This window comes from Typha angustifolia, chromosome 5 (assembly GCF_048772165.1).
Source record: "Typha angustifolia cultivar Huaian chromosome 5, ASM4877216v1, whole genome shotgun sequence".
NCBI lineage: Eukaryota > Viridiplantae > Streptophyta > Magnoliopsida > Poales > Typhaceae > Typha > Typha angustifolia.
In genome coordinates, this window is record NC_133243.1 from 6,155,229 (window position 1) to 6,179,094 (window position 23,866).

Sequence of the window (23,866 nt, forward strand, 5' to 3'; positions counted from 1 at the left end):
TAAAAGATATGGTCATCTTTGCATGACATCCTACATTGAGATTTATAGCACCAGCATTTGAAGTTCGCATGGTGTAATTCAGTAAAAGAAGTAGATTTTTTTTTCCATTTAATTTCGGCCTTGGCATACAAATCACAGCACTGGTAGGGTGGGCCAGGCTCTGAGACTCGGAACTATAGCCCACGCAATACAACCATCAATTAGGGCTAATATTTATCACTCCAGGGGGAATTTCTAAGACAACAAGCTGCAGACATCCTCAGACATCAATTTACAAAACAGCAAGCCTAAGGATGTTCTTCTCTTCCTTATGTACATCGTAGGACAATCATGTGATCAATTTTTTAACCATCGGTCTCTCCAAATAGATCCACAATACGCCTTCAGCTGTGTACTTGAGCCAATTGGCTTATAATGCTGATGAAAGTATTAGGTTTCCTGGATTATCACAGTCAGACTTGACGCTCCACAGCCGGTTGGCTCCTTAGTTTTGTGATGCTCTTTTGCAGTTCCATGTTAGAGACACGTTCTGCTTCCAATGCTCGCTCAAGCTGTAAAACAAATTATTGCAACAGTTAGTCACTAATCATGATGGAAAAGCTGCAGCGAAACATGCATGTGACTACCTTCGCTGCTCGAGCACTCCATTCTCCAAGTATAGCTCTCAGTCTTTCATTTTCTTCAACATACTGTACTAGATATGTCAGTCAAGCATACAATCTTTTCAATTTTCTTTTCCTTTTTCTAGTTTTAGGACTTGACAAGTTACCTGGTTGTTAGTCACAAGAATGCTCTGGATCTCAGAGTCTCTCTCAGCAATCAGACTACGAGCAAGACGTAACTCAGAATGTACTTGATTCATCTGCAATACTAAACTGAATGTCAAATACCTTAAGAGTTTTTAACTCTATGGGATATAGTCGGTAAGCCTCACCCGACACACACACACAAACGCACCACCTAAAAACCCTGCAACCCTGCACCACAAACCTCGCATAGATGTAATTTTATTCCATTGCTGGATAGTGGATAGTGGATACTAGATTGTAATCCCAGCTATAAGTCAATTCCATTTTTTTGCAGACAGCTCTAAGATAAAGGCCTTCTCTTCTTTCTGTTATATAAAGGTCTGTCCAGCACTTATTCTAGCAAGAAGTATCCCTTTCTGGTGATTAATATGAGCAAACTGCAATATTCAAGGTATATTCTCTACATACGGGTGTAAGGCAGTGGATGTTTGTCAGGAAGTATTGCATTGTACATGGATACAAGTCACTAAAAGGGCATAATGGCACCTGCTACAGGAATCAGATTTCTTAATTACAAGTGGATATAGCACAAGAGAGCTTATTACCTCAGCAGATAAGGCACGGAGTTCTTGATCACGAGATGCTAAAAGATGAGCAAGGTCAACCTGCAAAAAATACAAAAGGATACATTAGCCATCTTTTTAAGTAATCGAATTCACAATCTGGTTTCATGATGATATCTTTCTGATCAAGATACCATACTATGTTTGGCTTATATTGACATGATACTGTTGTTTTCCACAAGTTTTAAATTCACGACACAAATAAATGCAACCATGGTTAAAAATGATGAGGCCAGACAGCAGCATATATTTGGTATGAAGAAATGATAAAAGTACTTTCTTCCCCCTTTGAGAAAGAACAGATGGAGGTCAGCCTACTATATGTATGTTCAGCGAAGAATGCTCTAAACATATTGCTAACAACATAAGAAAGGGTTCTAACAGACACTCAAGGAAAAGGACTGACGAAATGTGGTTGCACACGATGTTAAAGAACAGCATGGGGCTATCGGCAGCATTCTCCTTCAGTCATTAGGATTTAGGATACTCCATAAGGATGGACAGAACACAGGAAGGTGACAACAAACCTGAGGGGTGCTTCCATTATCAGATCGTTGGTATTTGCTTAAGGCTTCTTGTAAACGGAGAACCTGCAAGAAAGAGAATAAATTTGTAAAGAGAAGAGACAGACCAAAAGAAAGTAATGGACAACCCAAGAGAAATTTTTTGAGCAATAATTGAGCTACAATGCACACAGATCTTTTTCATTTTCATAACCTACATTCTGATAAGTCATGAACAGGAAATGCTTTTAAATGCCAGTCATTTTTAAGTACCAACATACTGCCTTCCTATTTTATACAAATATTAAATGTTTAGTACTGATGAGACAGCTAACAATTTTTTTCTCAAAGGAACATGTTGGATAAATTGTCTGTTTTAGATAGTTCACCAGAAGTAAGAAGCCATGCATAGAAATAAAATAGTAGCATTGTCATGTTTATTTCACATGTGAAATATCCTACAGAAGTTTTCAGCAATTTGAGTAGAAATGCAGTTTTCATCAGCCAGTTGCAGTCTGAAGATGAAAATGTTTCTCAATTTCCGTTTCTTTTTTTTTTCTCTGAAAAAATAAGTTCCCTTTTTTCCCTTTTTCCCTCTTTATAGATATGCTTCATTCACTCTCATTGTTTTCCTTCTGTACATTTCACCTCTCCAATGTCAGTCTATGCATAAGTGGGAATCTGTCCACGTCAAAGAAAGGTATTGTATCTATCAGCAAAGCAGCAGAAAAGAAGGGAGAAATAGACTATTTGTAATTTCGTTCTCCTACAAACTAAAAGATTCTCTTCTACAAAACATGTAACCAGTAGAAATTTAGTCTTCATGGCAGTGCAAGAAAGTTTAAACTTGAAACTAACTGCAGGTCAATAAATCATAAGTTGATGTCTTATGTCGTCCATGAATGTATTTTCATAAAACAGCTTATTTTCCATGACAGTGGGTTACTGTGTATAACTGTATGTCTTTCTAAAGTTAAAATAGTAAAAAACTCAATATCAAACTTCTTCCTCAAACCTGTTTTACATATTTTTTATATGTTTTTCTCAAAAAAGCGTATTATTATAAACCAATAATTATTGATTAAAGATATCCTATTCCAGTATTCCTTAAAAAGTAAAAGCAAACTAATGCCCCTAAGGAATTTAAAGATTAAATCTAATATATTCATGATTATGTACCAGTATGCCATATTTTTCGCTTCACTAGTCATTAAAGAATTCTTCAACCAAAACAAATATATATGTTTTTAAGTTATATCAGTATCAATAACTCACATGTCAAAGATCCCTTAACACTTTTACATTTTATAACCAACTGAAAGGTCAAAAGCACATAGTAAACTGGATTCCGCCTCATTTATATCCTAAATGGTTGTACTTTTTAGTCAAAAGATCAACGATTTTGATGCCAATACAGGGAAGTAAATAATTAAGCATGCATGTTTAATGTATTGGTTTCTACTCTCTATAAAATCAAGTATCTTCAATTAGTTAATACTTCTTCACTCAGATAATGCAGATTTTCCCTTTGGTACTGTAGCAGTGCCATTTGCTGATCAGAAAGTCGGCCACCATCATAGTATCTATCAAAAAGAAAACATATAACAAGAATGAGAAATTAAATACAAGAAAGAGATTGGAGACATGGCATGCATTTGATTTATTTAAGAAATGACATATTTGATGTTGTTTTTGTGATCTAAAAAATTGCGAGAACAATTGGCATTCCTGTGAATCTTTTCTTTTCTTCTATCCATTTTTTTATTACATGACTAAGGAATCAATCCATTGGAGAATCACACTCGGTTTCAGGCCATATAAGAAAAGGTTGTGGTGGTTGCTGTACTGGTTTTAGGCCCTCTCCGCTGCCTTTAAGTCTTTAGACACAGTGGCAGGTTACTATGGTAGGTGTGCTAGCTAGAGGGTCAGCACATCTTATATTTATAGGCCATTTTTCATGTTCTCTGAAGATACTCTTTTAGTAGATGTTCTTTCTTAGACTATCAGCATCTTTTGCATAGTATTTTAAATTATTTCAAATCTTTCACAAAAGATAGTAATTAATAATAACATCAATTTAGAGATTTAAAAGCACATCTTATGCTTAAGGCACACTCTTAAGCGCCATGAAAACTACTAGCTTCCATACACCAGTCAAATGCTTTTTGAAACATTAGCACAAATTCAGAAATTTAAGAGTAGTGCAAGGGAGCATCTTCATAAATTAAGCATCTGTGTATATATGCATGACGATAAATAGATTTGTCAATTGTCAGTATTGTGCAAACACAGGTGATATTCATGCATTGAAAGGGGACAAAATTAACTGAACTGATTCATTCTCCTCAAGAACAATATTTCTCAAACATTATGCGTTAAAGATCAGTACAACATGAAACAGATCAAAATGCACCTATACTTTTATTTAATTCATGAGAATTAAACAAGTGAAATTTTCTCCTACCTCGGCTCGTCCAATGAATTAGATGGCTGCAATGCAGAGTAGAGTGACTTTAAGACATCAGGCTGACCATTCAAAGAATTGTACTTATGTATACACCCTGCACAAACAAGAAGGAAAACTGTATCTATAAATTTTCATTTGCACATCACTTGATCCAGTCCAAGCAAGAAAAATGAAAATTCTTACTGCACTAGGGAACCAGCGAGTCTCCCAAAAAAATACAGAAGCTAGTAGTTGACTTCGAATCAAACTTATATAGGGTGAAAATGGGTTGGATTAATTCCAACCCAATTCGATCTGGATCATATTGGGTAAAAAATTTATAACCGACCCAATATGGATTCAAATACTGGTAAAACTTTTGAAAAAAATCCATACAGGGATATCGAATATTTATTTACCCACATAATTTGTAAATAATATACTTATATAATACACCCTACCGATTGAAAGCCTAAAAACCAACCAATTAACCTAAACCTTATTCCTTACGGTCTTACCCTTACCCAGTTACCACCTCATTTCACACCCTCACCATCTTCATCTCCTCCTACACTGCCATCACCGAGCTCCATCTCCTCCCTTCTTGAGCCCACCTTCAACTTCTTTACATCCTATATATTTATAGGTAACAATTTTTTGGTCATTTTCTGATCTTAGTTAAGCTAGATTAAAAAATAATAACTTCATTATCTATTGGTTGTTTTCTGATCTGAGTTAAACCTACATCCTTAACTACTGACTACAAGCATCTATTTCTCAATGTTACAGCCAACAACATCAATATCTTCTGCACCTTAATATTGTTGTTATCTTCTTCCTTTTGTTCCCTAGCATCATGACTTTTAGCTTCTAATCACCTCTGTTTTGAACATTTTGCAACTCGTATTTTTCTCTCCTCTACCCTTGTCTAATATTCTCACAACTTGGAAGGGCAATTAGCTTTCAAAACTTGCTAGAGTGGCAAGGATGTTTTTACCTATAATGTACTCCCTCTTTCATGTTGATTTATAAGCATGCCACCGCATATGGTTTTTATATGGAGTTTTTGTGAATTACATTTCACTGTCATAATATGATCCAAGTCTAATATGAGTCTAATTAAGAAATTAGTCTAAATCTTTAAATTACAAGATATTATGGTATGCACAGTTCCCCAAAAAATTATAAAAATATTCATACAATGTTTGAATAATATGAAACTAGATAAATTAGATCGATAGCATCATGATCTACAACTTTCGTTTTGACTTTCTTCAGATTCAAATGCTATCTGGCTTGGAATGGAGTTACAATCTGAGAAAGAGTTGGAGGACAATTTAGATAGGTTTAATTATTCGTTTCTTACTCGGGTTTTAGAATTCTTTTGTTTTATTCTCTATAAATAAGGTTTATGGCTTATATTTTAAACATGCTTATTTGAATGAATTTATCTTGCCCAATCTCTCTACCTCTCATCTCTCTAGCTTTCTCTTTATCATCTAGAGAGTACTTCTCTACCCTTGCTACCCTCTCTTCTTAGAGGCTTTCCCTCTTCACTACGACAATACTCTTTCTTAATGTGCACAACCTTACCAAAGCTATTACCCACATTTCACCATCATCTACATCAACCTTAGCCATAATTCATCTATCATCCATCACATATAAACACTAGATTTTGTGCATACCGCTTCCAAAAAGACAACAAGGGGTTTATTTGCTATCTCGGGCTGATTTGATCGCAATCCTTAGTTAGATCATATCAATTTGGTATTAAAGTTCGAGTACCCTAAACCGGTTTGTATCTATTTGGCATCAGAGTTCGAGTACCCTAAGCCGATCCATAACAAATTGGTATCGGGGCAACATTCTTCGGCATGCCCACCACATGAACCATATCTGCAAGAAGGAATGTGACATATCCAAATTCTTCAATGTCATATGCCTCCCCAGTCGAGCTCTCGACAAATTCTGTGACCAAGGACAACCATGTGGAGAGGTCGAATATATTAGATCTAGATCTCAAGTCTATAATGGCCTTGATGTGCTCAACCCTTAATTTGAATGTCATTCTACGAGGAATATGGAGGTACTAGAAGAGATTAGAGGCAATGTCGAATTCTGATCTATCGTTGAATCATCGGCTAGGGCTGCCACGGCCACACCTACATGTAGGCCTAGGTCGATAACACACCATCACCTCAGCGTGAAGATAGACCTCTCTCACCTTCGAAACAACAAAATCAGAGAATGAATGGAGCTTTCATGGATAGGTTACACGCAAAGGTCGTTAGCCTGTGTGATATTCAGGCGATCACACTGCTTTGTTTAAAGACTAGACTATGATAATAGTAGAAAAATATTTGTGAGATGGGATTATAGCTCTAGCGGTACTCAATAACGTTAGATCAGGGCATCCATTAAGCTGTGTACTTATGTTCTCACTGTATGCGATGATTCTGGTTGTGTGCAATGATTCTGCTACAGGTTATAGTTATATTGTGTGTAATGATTTACTAGAGTAGTGATGATAGGGATGATAATACGGACTTACGAATGAGGTCCTTAGTCTGATGATTATAGACAATGGGTCATAGTAGCATCATCAGGCATATAGGGGTGATATTATCGCTAGATGACTATCCTTTCTCATTTTGATGTTTCTTATGTGAATTATGGCTTTGTATCAGTATGTTGAGATATAATTATTTATAACTATATGAGCAAAGAGAAATGTATATGGTCTTATATTCTGTGTGAGTTCATCTTAATAAAATAAGGAGTTGAGTTAAGTTATGATATTATTATACATTTTGTAGGGCGGCAGAGCTACTTTTTCATGGCACTATCCAAACACGGGAGGGTGGGCAATGCAATTGATGATAAGTCGAATTCCAAACTTTGGACGTAGAACTATAAAGTCCATCAAACGATCCTCGTCGTGGTGACACTGAGAAGTAGCCAAGCTAGAGGAGATAATAGGCTCCATTGACGTCAGCTCACATCATATGTCAGTCATGCACGGTGTTTTTAAAAGCGACCGCCATGGCAGTGGGTCAATCAACCGTCTTGTCCATTAGTTTTTTAGCAGGCCTCCATGTCCATTAATGGCCCGCTTATTCCTTTTGGCAACCCACGCAGCCCGCTTAGTTGTTATAGCAGGTTCGATAAGATTGAATTGTCCAATGGATAGCTAGTGACTATTTTTTTTAAAAAAAGAAAACCAACTGCTAAACCTTTCCCAAATATCCGATTGATCTCTTATCTTCCTCTCCCTCCTCTCTTGATTAACGCAGCAAGCGATAGCGATAGTGGTAGCAGCAGCGGGAGCGGCGGTGGTAGCCGGCAAGTAACTCTTCTTTCTTCTTTACTCTTCCCTTTCACACTCGGTGCTGGCAACGGCAAGCAGCAGCTAAGGTGGTGATCATCTTCTCTCTCTCTCTCTCTCTCTCTCTCTCTCTCTCTCTCTCTCTCTCTCAAAATGGGATTTCTCAAAGGAAGCCGAGAAGGATTGTCTCAAAAAAGAGGGAGAAGCTTTAGGAACGAGAAGCTCTAAAAGGCCATGTGCTCACCCAAAAATCTCTCCCTCACTAGCAAGCATGCACCCATAGCCACTTTTATTAATTTTAAATGCATTAACAACATATGTAATACATAGATATTTACATATTTATAAATTATGATATTTTGTTGTTATGACTATAAAATATGCTACTAAAAAATTTATATATAGTATATCATATAAAATTATTTTTTATTTTTTATGTTTTAAAAATACTAATCCATCTTGGCACCCGTTTTCTGCCTTGACACTAGGCAATGGGGTGACAGCCCGCGACCCACGGCAATTTTTCAATATATTGGTCATGTGAGCATAAAAGTCTTGAAAGAAAGCTAACCTTGTCTAGCCTCTTAGGCATCGCGACAGAGCTGAAAACTATGCATTAGACTCAACTAAATGAATTGGTGGCTAAGATGAGTCCAGACAAATTGAGCAGAATGTAATGTTTGAAGCTGAGATCAAAAGAAGCAGTCAACTTGCAAGATGAGATAGGTGCAAATTCCCTATGTTATGCAAAGCCCACTCAGCATACTTAGGGGAAGGAACCTCTATCTAAATGATTTTGGCCGTGCCAAACTCAATAGGACCCACAATGATAATCTGGATAATTGTGTGAGGAAAAGCACACCTCATAGAGATATTGTCGATATGCTCGAGGAGATGTCGCCCACAAAGAACTATCTCGATATAAGAGCCTATGTGATCCACTCACTTTGAGTGACAAGTAGAATACTAACTAAAGACACAATCTCATGACCAACCAAAACATGAGACGCTATTAGAAGAGACGACAATCTATGAGGGAGTTTCAAAAATTTATCATAGGTTTTTTGTCAAATAGTTGGTGAGTAGAAAATTATCTCAGTGAGACTTTTCATCGAATAGTTGGTGAGCAACAAAGTTCCCATGGACACGGGTGCTTAAGCTAATTAGAAATCCTCAAGTGAATAGTGGGTGAGAAATGTTTCTTGAGCATTAAGAGGATCCTCGGCGCTGCCACTGTCAAATAGTTAGAGGACTACTTAGCACGGAACACATGGAAGCTATAGAAGGAGAGGTCAGCTCAGCGCAAAATTCTCAAAAGCGACAAAGGAGCAACGAGTTAGAGAAGACGGAGGAAATGAGGAATTGACGGCAATCCAACAACTGGTTAGGAGGGGTGACATGAAGAATCGCATGGTAAGAATTATGCGGTTCCTCAAGGCTAGGAGGTACGCTAGGCATGTCTATGTTGTAGCTCCAATCTCCCTTGTCACCAAAGTCTTGGAGTTGGCCAAAAATGCAAAAGATGAGTATCTTTGAGAGCTGGAGCTGCGACCGCATCATCCACACTAGTAAGGAGAGATTGAGAGCGACGAGGATGAAGAAGCGATTGGATCTGAGGGTGAAGGTGAAGACAAGTCTAAGGCAATTCGGTGAAGGTGAACGAGAAGAAATCCAATAGATGCACGAGTCCCTAGAGATTGGAATGCTGTGATACTATAAAACAATACAAAACTTGACCTAGAATGCGTTCAAGGAGAAGAGAGGAAGAGAAAAGAGGATTTGGTGAGAACGTATTGCTTAACCTTATGAGAGAGAGTCTTAGCCCTATTTATACAAAACCACCATATATATAAATAAATAAATATAACTCCAGTAATCAGTATCAATATACCAACTAAATACAAGATTCTGTAAGGCAATTTATCAAAACTGGTTATATACCTATATATGCACTCATAAAACACCCAGCACAAATAACTTCTGCAACCATGGTAACCCTGCACACATGAAGATGCAAAGAAATAAGCAGCTCATATCTACAAAAATCATAAGTTGTTTACTTCCTAGTATGTTACATGTCGTTAATTAGTGAATAGCTGCAAGGATTCCAAAACTTGTTACTAATGAATAAAAATTGAGCAACTTGATGTGTTTATCATAGACTTATTCAGGAGTTCAGCAAATTGTGGCAAACGATTGAAGTCCTAACCATCTTCGACAACAATTAAATGCAAAGGCTTATATTATCAGTAGACAGAGTATTAATAGGAGAGAATTAATGATTTAATCCAAGCTACTTTCACTTTCTTGTTAGATTTTTTAGCTAGTGTACCAAACCAAGTCCAGAATCCAGAATATGAAAGACAACTGCCCAAGGTCCAAAAACATAATTCCATATATCCAGTTCCCAATTGAGCCAGAGAAAATAACTCCTAGTTCAAGCATGTTAGATAGTTTGAATTTTAAAATCCACCAAGTTTAATCGGACACGACACTGTCAGACTCCAAGCTATTTTGATAAGACGAAGAAACGATTATTCATTATGAATTCTATGTTATATTTCATTGGACCATTAGATAGAACAACATATCATTGTTAGCAGGAAAAGACCAAAAAATATATATATATATATACAAAAGCATTGTGCATTATATCTTGATCTAACTTCAAGTCCATTCATGATAATTTTTAATGGATACATTGCCCCCATTGGTTTAATTCCATATAAACTCTTACTACTAAGTACCAGCATCATTTGTAAGGAATTTCCCCTACCAATATATAAGATAGAATCAACACATCAAGAAACTAGCTTAAATTTCTTTCTAAAATAAAAGGAGGGTAATGAATGTACTTGAAGCAGTAGTTCACCTTAGTAATACAGAGACTGATAGTATATGAATGTAAGGATGCCAGATTATGACAAGTAGCATCAAAGCAGTCCCTGTAAAACACATATAAGTAAGGCAGATGAGAACATGCAGCAACAATCCAGTTATATCTGAAAGGTTACTGATAGACAATAACTAGCCTTGTCTGCATTTTCCAACCAAAATTTAAAGAAAAAGTAAGTCATAGGCATGTCTGACAAATATTCTCCACAGAAAAATTGCTGGCCAAAAACTGAATCAGTAGAATAAAATCAATCATCCCATAGAAGCAAGAGAGCACTAGCATATTTTAATCCTCCCCTCTTATTATCAGCTTTAGACAATTTGTGCCCTAGCATCTAAAACTCATCAGGTGAATCTATAAAAATTACTTACCGTAAGCAATAGTGGGAAATGGAAGGCGAGCAATGTGCTTCATCTTCTGGCTAAAAGTATAGTAGCCCTGCGCAGTACACAGATAATCTAGTTAGATCAGTACTAAATACTATGAACTTTAAGTTAACAATCAAAGTTTGGAAGCTAGAGAGAGAGCACCATTTTTTCATGTTCTGGTGGATGGAAGATGAAAGAAACCAGTGAAAATTATTGAGTATGAAGAGGAGCATATAATTCCAAAAAACTAAAAAGAAATGATCAATTAATGCCTGTTTTGCAATACCAAAAGTACAAGGCCTCAGAGATGTAGACTTCCTCCATCTGACCTCTCTATTATAGATCTTACTCAACCCAAAAGTATCAAGGTGATATTCCAAATATGCCTAACATAGGTGACTACAGGAAACTACCTTTTGGGATATAGATTAAAGGCAGTACAAATAAAAATAAATAGAAAATGTATATATGACTTAGATGGTAATTCATTAGGTATTGTAACAATATATGTTTCTGATCCAAAAAGGAAATTCATCTGAATCTTTTGCAATAGCTTTGCTGGATCTGTGAACTTAGATGTTAATGCCTAAATGGTCTAAAGAAGAGAATAATTAATTGAAGAACCAAAAAACAGTATCAAAAAGCAATTTGCATATAGAATAACAAACTATGCAACATATTCCAGTGAATTATTTTTAACTCCAACTGACCACTGGATGTACAGTTCACTAGGCTATAGTTAAAGAAATATGGCAATATTTGGAACTGCAGATCTTAAGCCACACAGCAAGTAGAAATTATTTATACAATAGACACTAGGTATTGCCAACTCACTTAATTATCCATGTAACATATATGCAATTGTGCAACAACTCATGGTCTCATATATAAAACAGGATAAAATACAAAAAATAAGAACAGGGAAGATTGGATAAAGATATAGTCACAACTCACAAGAATGACATATAAGCAAGTACCTGCAAGCGCACTTTTCTAACCTGGTAAACCCAATATTGCTGAAATACACCTGCATACAATTTCATGCCAAGCTATACTCAGGACCACGAAAATGATGAACTGACAATAGCAGAGATATACCTTAAATATCACGCAATAGAATTTCTGAAGTACTCACACAATCAGAAAATTTATGTTCTATCAATACAAAATCTGTGGAAGCTTTCAAGTATGAGGGCTGAGACACATCGATATCCCCAATTAACTATTACTAACTAGTGGCTTCTCCACCTTATTTAACTGATAATAAAATTGACCAGATTGTTCAATGGTTATCCTTCTAATTTCCACAAAATTAAAATTTGATCACCAGTAGATAGCTATAATCTTGATGAGCAAAACATATTACAAAATCAGTGTCGAAGATTATTAAAATAAAGCTTATAGAACAATTAGTTGATCAATGATTGTTCAAATGGTAAAGCTATAATCTCTAATGCTGGTAATCAGGAAAACTATCATTGTTCAAAAAGCTAAAACCTCTTATATATGAAATATTAATACCCAATACGACTGAATAATTTATTTGAATTTAGAAACAAACTATTTGCATCGATGTTTCAATTTGCCTCATTCGAGTATAGGCAAAACTGACATAGGGCATAGTGGAACGAAGATGAGAACAAAAGAATTCTAGAGGTACATCGATATGGATTTTCCTACAAATAAAGAGTGAAAGTACTAAATAAACTGTTAAATCATTGGAACAAGAGGCATATTTCAAGTTATCAGGTAGATCTAACAAACTGTAAGGCATCTGCCATTCTGCCTACAATCTCATACTCTCGTCATGCCAGTAAAGGCCAGCGGATCAATTTTAACTCCTTAGACAACAATTAACCTACCAGAAGAAAATAGATATTAGTAAGGATTGACTACACTATTCATTAGCATTCAACTGTAGAGAACTCTAATATATTTGAATAAATTATCAGATCAATAAACAAAAGAAATTTGATACATGATGAGTTCAGCACTTCGGCATCTCAAAATATAGAGTGATTTATAAGCCACTTAAAGTATAAACTCAAATCAGAACTGTAATGAAATCAAGCAACAAACTTTTCTTCTCAGCATGCTAGTTCACATGGAATTTTGAAAATCTACAGACGGAAATTATAAGATCAGTGACTAAAAGGAATACTTGTAACTATGAGAAGAATGATATTGCAACTGCAAAGCAATGTGGGTATCAACTTTGGTATAAGGATGAATATCCATGGAGCTGCTGCAGCCACAACTGCATAACCAACCTGGAAAAGAAGAATTTAAGTTAAGAATACCAAAACATTAAATGGGTGCAAGAAACAAATATTGTGTACTGACAGAGAAAAATCAGGAAAAAGCTAGAGAATAGGAAGATTTAGAAATTCAGATGTCTAGAGAAAGAGAAACTGTACTTGCCAATATGAGACAATACAAAATGCTGCCGAATATGCCTCTAGGCTGCCGATTACCAGATAAAGGAGCATCCTGAAGTATGTCAAGAAACCTACACCATGAAATTAATATAACATGAAGACATAAACTAAAAATCATCTTCAATATAGTGTTCTATGATGACTATGGACAAACTTCATTGGCCACAGAAAAATGTCATGGAAGCTAATTAAATTCTTGGACAACATAGCAAATGGAATACCTCGTGTCCTTCATTACCATCTGTCGCTCATTACCTTATCATTTATGAAGCAATGACGCAAGTACCATGTAAAGAGCAGCCAAGATATTAGAGGACAATAGAACAATACCTCGTTCAAAGACCATTGTCTTTTTCTATAGGCCATATGATTAGATAAGTAAAATCTGATTCTTTAACCCTCTGCATAACGATAAAGTGAAAAGACTGTAACATCAAATATCTAAGAGGGAACTGTCGTGACACCAACAACAGGCATATAAACTTGCATCGGTACATCATTTCAAGCAAATGATGCTCGATCATGAATAAGTAAGGCATAGGAATCAGATCTGATATGAATCACAAAATCCTATTTTAGTTTTTCACAAATAAACAGCATGATCTTACATTTTTGTGGAAGACCCCAAAAACAATGTTCTTACAAAGTAGTTAACACTTAACAGTACCGCCAGGTTACATATATTGCAATAAAACTTGCAGCATGATGCAATGCAGCAGTATTGGTGCCATAGAAATTAATGGTCCTGAGATATCTTTTCAGAATAGCTCGAGGACTAGCTTGATCATTTCACTACAATGTACCCCGATGGTTTCAGTTTTAACTAATCTACTATACTGTATGCCATCATAATACCTAGTCAAAGAAACAGTATATTCAGAACATCTACTTGCCAAAAGGTTATTACGCATATCATAGAAACTAATGAGTAATGACGATTTAGGAAGAGCTCACAATCTACCGATTCCAGTTACAAAGCTCGCAAATACCCATCACTACAAAGAATAATAATTTAAAGACATTAAATTAGCATTTGATGATCAGAGATGATGAATTTCCTTCCGCAGTGATCCACCACTAGTAATAAAAATTAAGCTAATGCCACAACTCAAACAAATCAAGAATTCCAATACATTCTTCTATTTCTCACATGATCGTACATCAAGAATGCCAAATCAAAAGGAGTTCCTCACACTCGTAGATCTTACTCCCCAAATTTTCCAAAACTGGTTAACAGGATAATCCAATTGGTGACAAGATATAAAAACCTTGATCCGAACTATATGATCCAGAAATCCCTTAGCCTGGAGAAACGCTGGGCCGTCCAAACGCAATAGATTTCTAGGGTTTCCAAATTGCTAAGCGATTAAAAAATAGGAATAAGGGGAAAGGCTTACAGGGTGTTCTCCTCGGCGGATAGAGCGGCGGAAGACGCCCCGCCCCTCTCGTGCGACATCACTACGTCCTCCGATCTCGCTCGCTGTTCTCTCTCTGTGTCGTCTCCTACGTCGCCAACTTCCTCTTCTCGTCAGGCTACGTTGCCGCCTCCCATCTCTCTCCACCTCGTATCCCGCGGAAGAAACGTCGATATGTTAGCGTTACAGTTGTTGCAGGGGAGAAAGACAACGGACATCGCCCACCGTAATTTCCACGGGATTCTTCTACGTGTCAAGGTGGCACCATGTGGTCGGATCAGATGTCCCAAATACGAATGGTCCCACCAAAGTGTTAAAGATGGGTCCAACGTTTACAACTTGAGTCTGGTGGACTGGTGGTTGCTTTTTTTTTTCTTAATTTAATTTCTGAACTCGATTAGTTATATTTTTTTAATTATAAATTTAATTAGGTATAAAAAAAATAAAAAAAAAATTTAATTAATGAATCAGTTTAGGAATCTCAAATATAGGGAGTTTACACAATAAAAGTTAAGCATGTAAGCTACGGATCAAGTGAGGCTAGAACTATTGATTTATCTCAAAATTTTATTTTTTATTTAATTTATTTGTTTATTCCTTTCTTTGAGATATGAAATTCAATATTTACATAATAACCTTTCATTCAATTATCGCTCCGTAATCTTTTCACTCCTAAATAAAAATGAACACATATACTAATATGACTCGGTCCATATTGGCTTCACTCGTGATATTGGGTTCGCTGGGATTAGTTTATTTATCTAGTTGATTTTGTTTGAAGAAATAAAAGAATATTTGTCGAGGGCATTCGAACGGGTTATGCGAACGTCTGCACGTATTCACAAAAATAAAGAACGTAAATTGTGCGTTTGAACGACATGTTCACAACGATAGAGAATTATAATTTTGCGTTTGAACGTGATCGACAAAAATTATTGGTTTGTTAAGGTTTTTTAACTTAGTTGATGGATCTTAAGGTGAGCATCTATAAATATATAGAGGAAACTCTAATTAGAGCTTATCTGATATTTGAAAACGGTATTGTGCCTTTATCTCCTTCTCTACTTGTTCTAGCTATTGACGCTCTCTCTTATCTCCTTCCTTTTATCGCTGAAGTTTTTGGTTGGCTTCTTCTAACTTCTAATCCCTCTCTTTTATAACAACTTTTCTCCCTTCACATCAAGGAATTAACTAAGCATCAATCTATCTATCGAATGACTATTAAGATAGGATTTATTTGACCTTCAGCCACCGTTTAGTCGATATCTCAAGATCTAATATCCAAACTCTGTGATTTTGGATTCGTTGAAAAACTCTTTTTTCAAGAGCAACAACATATCTAAAATTTAGAAAGATCTATTGGTTAGATTGTCCGTAGATTTCTTCAAAAGTAACGAGTCTAATCAAGTTCAGAATCGTTTCGAATCGGATTAAGCCGGTTCATAATATATACTTGTTAAACTATTTAAATACATCTCTAAACCTTTCTATTAATATTTTATTAAAAATTCTAATATAAATAGTCTTAAAATTTTAATAGATTGATAAAATTGTTCTTGTTCTCCTTTCATATATATATATATATATATTTTTTTTTTTTTTAATCTCTACGACAACTTTAGGAAATATGAAATTTTCAACCGATCTTTTTAAATTCTTTTAAAATCCACTTCTAATTAGAGAGGAAAAAAATAACAAAAATTCTATCCATCTAATTATTAGTTAATTTTTTTAATATTTTCTAATCTGATTTTTAATAATAAGAGACATTAAAAGTAACACCGAGTGATTATTGACGGTTCCAAAATGTAATTAACTTTAATTATTATTAATATTATTTCTAAAAAGACGGGGAGGAGCATTTTTGAAGCAACAGTACTTGCCGACCACCTCACGTTGACAAAACGGGCCCGTCTTCAAAATTCCGTTTCCGTTTTCCCCCGACGACTCCGCACGCGACTATATAATGCCTCCTCCCCCGTAAGAAAATATTCCAAATTCCAAACACCAGTTTGGAGCTCAAATCCCTCTCTTTTCTCCGCTCTCTGTCTCTCTCTTATCCCTCCTTTTTAATCTCCAGATCGAGCCCGAAATCTCTGTTTCTTCAATCTCTTCCTCTGCAGGTAGCGATCTTTCTCTCTCTTCCTGTTTTCTATCTGCAAAATTAGTGTTTGTTTAATAAACTTTTTTTTTCTTTTATAATGTATTGGCATTAGATTGTGATAGTTATGCAGATCTCGTGGATCTGGTGGGTTGGGGATGTTTCTTTTGGCCTTGATGATTTTCATCGCTTGTTTTTTTTATCAGATCTATTGAAATTGGAAAAATTGCTGCTCCTATTATAGTGTTTCTCGATTTCTTTAGCAAACTTTCTTTAGATCTGGGGCTTGTGCCATCTAAATTCGTTCAGATCTATTCGTTCACGAGAGAATGACATCTTGTTTCGAGGTTTTGATGCTTTTGGATACAAAGTTCAATAGAATTACATCAGATCTGTTTGTTTGATGTTGTTCTTCCCGAACCCGAGCTTGAAGATTCGTACTATAAGATGTAAATGTGATCAAAGTTCGCATTTATGCTGATCTATTGTACATAGACTAAGCTAGATCTGCTAATATATTTTCACACTTTAGTCTAGGGGCAGCTTTTCTTTCGCACTTTAATACTGCATGAGGAAAAGGTATCAGGATGTTAATTGAAACCTTTCTAATATTCCTCAACCCTCTATCATTTCTTCACACCCACAAAGATTACATCGTTGACTTGGAACACTCTTGGGTAGTTTACCACATTTTAGTTTTTTCCTTTTATTCTAATTTATTTGTTGCCTTATAATTTAATAGTTGAACTCTATGTGCATCTCCTTGCAGATAATAATTTCTGGAATTTTCTTCCATGGGAACCGTCGTAGATGCTCCTGTTGTGCAAATTGAAGAAAAGGTATTTATGCAATCACGACTCTTAATATTTATTTATATTTAAGATAATAAAGTTAATAATTTGGTTCTTCTTTCCTGTAGCGTTTAAAATATTTATCTTCAGTAGAAAGTATATGTACCCCAACAAACAAAGAATAGAATTGTGTGAACGCAATTACACTTGGCATATTACTGTTAGACTACAGCATAGATGCACACAGGCTGATGTAGAAACAGTAACCTAATATATTCATTCCAGATTTAAGGCCTCTTGTGAGTTCAAGAATTTTGCCTTTTTGGGTCTCTTGTTTCTCCTGTAAAGATGAAGTTGACTGTTTCAATGCACTGTTATATCCATTCCCTTTATTTGCCATATGTTTAACAAATTAGCAATTTAGGCGTGACTTATTATTTTCTCTATTTTGATTCTCGGCCTTGGAAGGACATAGGCTGTTATGTTGATGTTTTATCATTGTGGTTACATTCTTCAAATTATGCTGCTGAGTACATTATAGAATTTACAATGCAGTATATTGTTAATCGTACTGAGGTCTAGCCAAGATATATCCTCATTTTATGTATCTTCATTTTTTTCATCATGTTGCATAAAATCTGAATTCTCAACTAAGTTTGGACTTCTTTTCCATCAATTTAGAAAATAAGCTTCAGAGTTGGGTCTTATAAGTTTGTCAAGTCTCTTGTATTTATTAATTCTAAAGATCCACACATTTTAAAGTAATACTAATATGATATCTATTATGGCAGGTTGAAGTCATTCTTAATGCCTCCCTTTTGTATTATGTGATTATGTATTCATGCATAGACAAATCACCTTCACTTGAATCATGATAGGCTAAATTAATTTCTGATGTCCCACACTTGTATTTCATGATTTTATCATGTTGTAAGAATTGCTGTTGTCTGCAGGATGCTAGTCAGAACGTCTTGGGAGGCAAGAAAGTTACTGTTGTCTTTGTTTTAGGTGAAGTCTTGCTTCACTCCATCTCTGAGTTAATATTACCGCTCACAGCCATGGTCTTTCCAAATTATCTGTTATTTTTTGTTAATTCATAAATATCTAATATCTACATTCATCTTATCCTTTTAAATATGTGCTGATGTTGTAGAATAAAATCTGCATCTACAGTTATATTTTGAGTTTACTATTATGATATTTGATACAATTATTTCCAGTTAAAATTTAACAGATGAGGTCTCCTAAGAAAATTTATATTACATCTTGAGCTAAAGCTAACAGATTATAGAATTCATTCCTTTGTCCTTATGTTTGCCTTTCGATCTTTTTTCCTTTCCTAATAGTACTCGCTTTACTTGATATTGGATGATCAAAAGGGTGATTATCTGTTACGAACTCCATTTTTTTTTACAACCTTTATTGTGCTAGACCTGCTGGTTCATGCTGAGCATATCCCTCTGTATGTATCATACTAGTGGGTTTATAGCAACAGCTTGCACATGCTAACTTGACATTCATATCAGTTACTGATGATCTGTTTCTCTTCCTGCAAATGCATCTAGTGGATTGGCAGATACAAGATGGAAAGCACCAGTCTAGTTTTTCTCTGTCTGGCATGTCACTAGCCATGCTACTGGCACATATAGCCTAGTTTAGCACGAGTTATCATTGACCATTTCGAATTCTATGAGAGCCAAAATATGCTCATGATATCCACGTGAAATATGTCTAGATAGAGGCATGCAGAGAAAGAGATGGTCCTGGTATTATCTAATTTTTGTACATAATTGTATCTACAGGTGGTCCTGGCAGCGGGAAGGGTACACAATGTACCAATATCGTTGAACACTTTGGATTTACTCATCTTAGTGCTGGAGATCTTCTGCGAGCAGAAATTAGATCTGGTTCTGAGAATGGGTATGTGTTCCTCTTGTTTAGAAACAGCATTGATTGAGTTGGAACAATTCAAACGGTGCTTCCTTCAATTGTTTCCACAAGTTACAAAGCCTTGTGATGTGGGCCCTTCATACCTAGATCACTTATTCTCTTTTCATTAATGAGTTTGCTGAATCTTCTAGTAAAGATATTTAGTCTGTTTCCTTGAACATTTATGATTGCTTTAATTTCTACAGCAATATGATTCAAAACATGATAAAGGAGGGAAAGATTGTTCCTTCTGAGGTGACAATAAAACTTCTAGAACGGGCTATGCTGGAAAATGAAAATGACAAATTCCTGATTGATGGATTTCCTCGGAATGAAGAGAATCGTGCTGCATTTGAGAAAGTTGTGAGTCAGCTTGATGCTGCATTTTATGAGAACTTTCTTTAGATACTTCAAAATTCAAAATTTCTTTATATTAACAGTCCAATTTGATGCTGGTTCTTTTCTGTTACAAGGAGAATGCCTGATTGTTAGTTGTTTATTTCTGTTGCAGACAAAAATAATACCTGAGTTCATATTATTTTTTGACTGTTCTGAGGAAGAGATGGAGAGGCGTCTTTTGGGTCGCAATCAGGTTGGAATACTTACTCTGGTTTGGTCATTTTAGGTGTATATGCTCTAGTAGAAAGTTGCTCCCCTTTATAATTCATTTCTTAATTTTTTTTAATGTTGTTTGTTATGTAGGGAAGAGAAGATGATAACATTGAGACAATAAGGAAGCGGTTTAGAGTTTTTGTGGAATCCAGTTTACCTGTAGTTGAATATTACAACTCGCTGGGCAAGGTTAAGAAGGTATCCTTCCTTTCTGCATGATATGAATAGTATTTTGTGTCCATGTAACTAATTTGGAGACATTGCTTTTCCGGAACTAGTTTTGATTTCACAAGATTTTGTCTAAAATGGGATACTTGCATGTTAAATGTTTCGTCTCTTTGCTTGAGCTAGACCTCTACTTCATAGGAGGTCAGCAGCCAGTTTTGTCTCTAATGGTCACTGGTTCCCTATGCGGATAGCTTATTGTCCTTTATTCAAGCTGGCCAATGTCCAGGTCTGATCCAAAATACACCAATAAAACACCTCCTGATTTTAGCCAACATGATGAAAGTTAGACCATGGTTGGACTAGAATAGTGGTTCTGGACAGGTCACAATCTGCAGGGGGAGGGCTGCTAAACGTAATTTGTGGTTGCCGGACATCTTTAATTAGTTCTCAAGGTCAACTTGAACTATTATCATGTTGTACAAATTGAGAGAATGAAGAGAAATAGCTGAAAGGGGAGAAAGAAACTTAAGAGAATGAGAGAGAGGAAGTATAAAAGGTAACTTGAGGTTGTGAGGAGAGGGAGGAGGAAAAAGGACTTGAAGAGACTACATGAGAAGGACAAGGTTGGAGAATATATTTTGCTTAGTGGAACATTTTATGACAGTTTTTTTTCAATCACTAAAGTACCCGCCAAGTACTTTTACTTTGCTCCAATATTAACAATTTCACTCTTCATCTGTATCCTTATTTGCAAGGTTCATTTTCATTTGTAGCGCAAAGACTAACCATTCATTTTCTCAGATTGATGCTGCAAAGCCTATTCCTGAAGTTTTTGAGGATGTAAAAGTCATATTCTCAACATTTAATGCAAAGGTAATATGCTTTTTTGCCTTTGCAATTAGTTAGAAGAGAACCATTGTACGTGTGCATATATTCGGAGCCTCCTGCTAGTCTTATCTAGACTATCTTCTTTTTTTCCAGAAGGATCTTTGAATCAAAAGAAGGATAGCTGCAATTATATTTTATAAAAGGTAACCCTCTTTCTTTTAACTACAGACCTGTTGGTTAAATTTCTGGTTTTATCTTTCACATTAGCTGTTCTTTTTGGCTTTTGCATGGCGCTCATCATTTTATTTAGTGATACTTTTTTTATTTCACTCAAAAGGGTTAAAATTTGAACAAAAAGAAAAAAAAAATACTGTTCTACTCTACTCAATAAATATCCAAGTATCTTGCCATTTGCCAAGTAATGAGTGTTGTCCCTGGACCATCCAGCACCTAGACCTGAGGTTTGGTGCTGGATTCTAATTATATAAAAATATGTGGAAAACATAAACAGGGAAGTGGCACCAGTAAAAGGGCCCAATCAATTTACGGACCATGTGACTGATGTTTCTTCTCATGGCTTTGTCAAGTAACTGGACCTATTAGTTGTGCTTGGTCCGATGTATTGAATTGTTTATTAATAATTTTTGTGATGCCATGAGGTTTACAACTTTGTGGGTTTGCTTTTTCACTTATTCTATTTGACATCAAAAAATAAAAAATCAATACATAGGTTGTTGGTACTTGAGATATTTCATATAATTCTTTTCCTCCTCCTTGCAGGTGTTTCTTTAGAAAGGAGGCTGCATATTAGTCTACAACGGAGGAGACAGATACACCAAATATAGAAGAAAGTTTTTAGCTCATCTGAGCTGTCTATATTAATTCATTTCCTGGAGTGCTGATAATAATGTACGATGGATGTTGGACATTTGTTCTGGCAGTTCTAACGATCTCCATGAGCCCCATAGCTTATCAGTTTCTATGATAGTGCTGCTATCAATGTATTCTTTTCATTTTGTCGTACTGTATTACTTTTCATCAACTATTGTCAACTCCTCATTTGTGTAGTTACTATCAATCATTTGGTCTCTAATTGATTCTGTGTGTTGAGATAAATTATATTACTCATTCTTGGGCCTAAGGATGGTGCAGTTCCTGTCATTATTTGCAGCGTACTTTTATATTACCCAAGAGCTCTTTATAGTGCCTGAGCGGGTAACAAGGATATTTGTTCGTTATTAATTCTCAAAAGTATGTCTGCTAAATATTTTATCTGATATAATTTAGACAGATATGGTTGCTTAATCTCTGCTGAAGCCTGACGTAGACATTCACAAATTAGCCAAGCTCAAGCAAAATAGTACAGATCTTTAAACTTAGTTTAGGTTAAGTTTTGGCCTCTTATATACACAAACGAACTCTTTATGAAAGCATTTTGCTAAAGAAAAAATAGTGACTACTTGAGATAACTATTCGACTTAGCTTGGAGCCTTAAAGTGCAGCAGTTTGGTGGAACTCTGCTAAGAACTCCCATATCTCTATCCAACGTGATGTTCTTTTTGTACATATTGCAGCTGGGAAGTTTTAAAGTATATATATATATATATATATATATGTCTATTAAATATCCTGCCCATCTTATTCTTTGATCTTAAAATTGGCCCAATTGCTGAGATACTCATCAGATGGATGTCATCTTGGCCTATTTCTCCCGCAAACTGCACTTTTCATGGATATATACATGAGAAAATGAACCATCTGTAAAGACCACAGCCACAAACTAGTAATACTCCAGAGTCCAGATACAATGTATGACGTGCCTGATCAAAGAATCCAATCACCACCTGACAAGTTTCCAACTGCGCGAGATTCCTGCATTTTGGGCTGTAGACAATATGCTGCCATGTTTTTTGTGTGGACACGTTGCAATTAACAACTTTCCTACGACCAAAGTATCCTAATGCCAGTTCCAACCTCGTGTAATGTTTAGTGAGTCAGTTTAATGACTCAGCGATGCGATAATTTAGAGAAGCTTCTTGCAACCCAGAGTGATGATCCTAACAAAATATAATTTAAAATAATAGCTCGGCAATATAAAAGTCTAAATTAGATGATTTAATATATCGATTAAAGTTAGTAAGATTTAAATATCTTTGTATTAAACATTTTTCATTTCATATCTAACCTTTAGGTTTTTAAATAATATTTAAAAAGAAACCGTCATTTCTGATGGTAGTCGTTGTAACTAACCGTGGCTTCGTCAATAGAACTCCTGCTTAGCGCTCTAAGCCACGTGGCAAAGCCAAACACCATTAATCACATGCGAACTTCTTGCTTTAGTAGCTTGGATTTTAACTTAATAAGTCAGGGGCCGTAGCAGAACCTTCGTAATATAACGTCTAATTGGACTTAATGTGCTAATCCAAGCGGGTCAAACTTGCCAACTCAAAATATGAAAAATGAGAGTTGACAACTAATTCCAATCTCAAGCCGGTCCCACTCAAATAGTCCAATAAGAAAACGTATCCGATGGTATCACATCATACGTGGCAACCACCCATGATCCATGTCGACTGTGCTACGTGACAACTCAGTGGGCCTTTCGACTAAAAAGTTCCCCAAAAATTACTAAATCCCAGACTCTAACTGTCAAACACCCAAAGGTCAAAGC

At 35.7% G+C, this 23,866-nt stretch overlaps 2 protein-coding genes across 6 annotated transcripts; one reads left to right on the plus strand and one right to left on the minus strand.

Moving 5' to 3' along the window:
• Positions 1-77: 77 nt before the first annotated feature.
• Positions 78-14,988, minus strand: LOC140760226 (protein FIP1-like). Of its 4 annotated transcripts, none has more exons than XM_073097091.1 (14): positions 14,749-14,985; positions 13,331-13,422; positions 13,075-13,183; positions 11,891-11,940; positions 10,917-10,983; positions 10,522-10,594; positions 9,591-9,646; positions 4,340-4,436; positions 3,374-3,458; positions 1,900-1,962; positions 1,355-1,414; positions 770-862; positions 627-689; positions 78-551 (listed from the first exon to the last, which is right to left on the minus strand). In XM_073097091.1, exons 2-14 carry the CDS (start codon positions 13,400-13,402, stop codon positions 453-455), a joined length of 987 nt encoding a protein of 328 aa, XP_072953192.1. In that variant the 5' UTR covers positions 13,403-13,422; positions 14,749-14,985; the 3' UTR covers positions 78-452. The 4 variants fall into 4 exon arrangements, 2 of the variants coding, with proteins under 2 accessions (XP_072953192.1, XP_072953191.1); XM_073097090.1 differs by having other exon boundaries at positions 13,335-13,422; positions 14,749-14,984; XR_012104345.1 differs by lacking the exon at positions 78-551 and adding an exon at positions 935-977 and having other exon boundaries at positions 13,335-13,422; positions 14,749-14,987.
• A 1,742-nt stretch (positions 14,989-16,730) lies between these two features.
• LOC140760570 (UMP-CMP kinase 3-like) lies at positions 16,731-22,460 on the plus strand. Of its 2 annotated transcripts, none has more exons than XM_073097579.1 (10): positions 16,731-16,889; positions 17,637-17,706; positions 18,612-18,666; positions 19,461-19,578; positions 19,794-19,950; positions 20,099-20,179; positions 20,290-20,397; positions 21,169-21,240; positions 21,352-21,398; positions 21,976-22,460. In XM_073097579.1, exons 2-9 carry the CDS (start codon positions 17,662-17,664, stop codon positions 21,358-21,360), a joined length of 645 nt encoding a protein of 214 aa, XP_072953680.1. In that variant the 5' UTR covers positions 16,731-16,889; positions 17,637-17,661; the 3' UTR covers positions 21,361-21,398; positions 21,976-22,460. The 2 variants fall into 2 exon arrangements, with proteins under 2 accessions (XP_072953680.1, XP_072953678.1); XM_073097577.1 differs by having other exon boundaries at positions 16,732-16,889; positions 21,349-21,398.
• Positions 22,461-23,866: the final 1,406 nt, after the last annotated feature.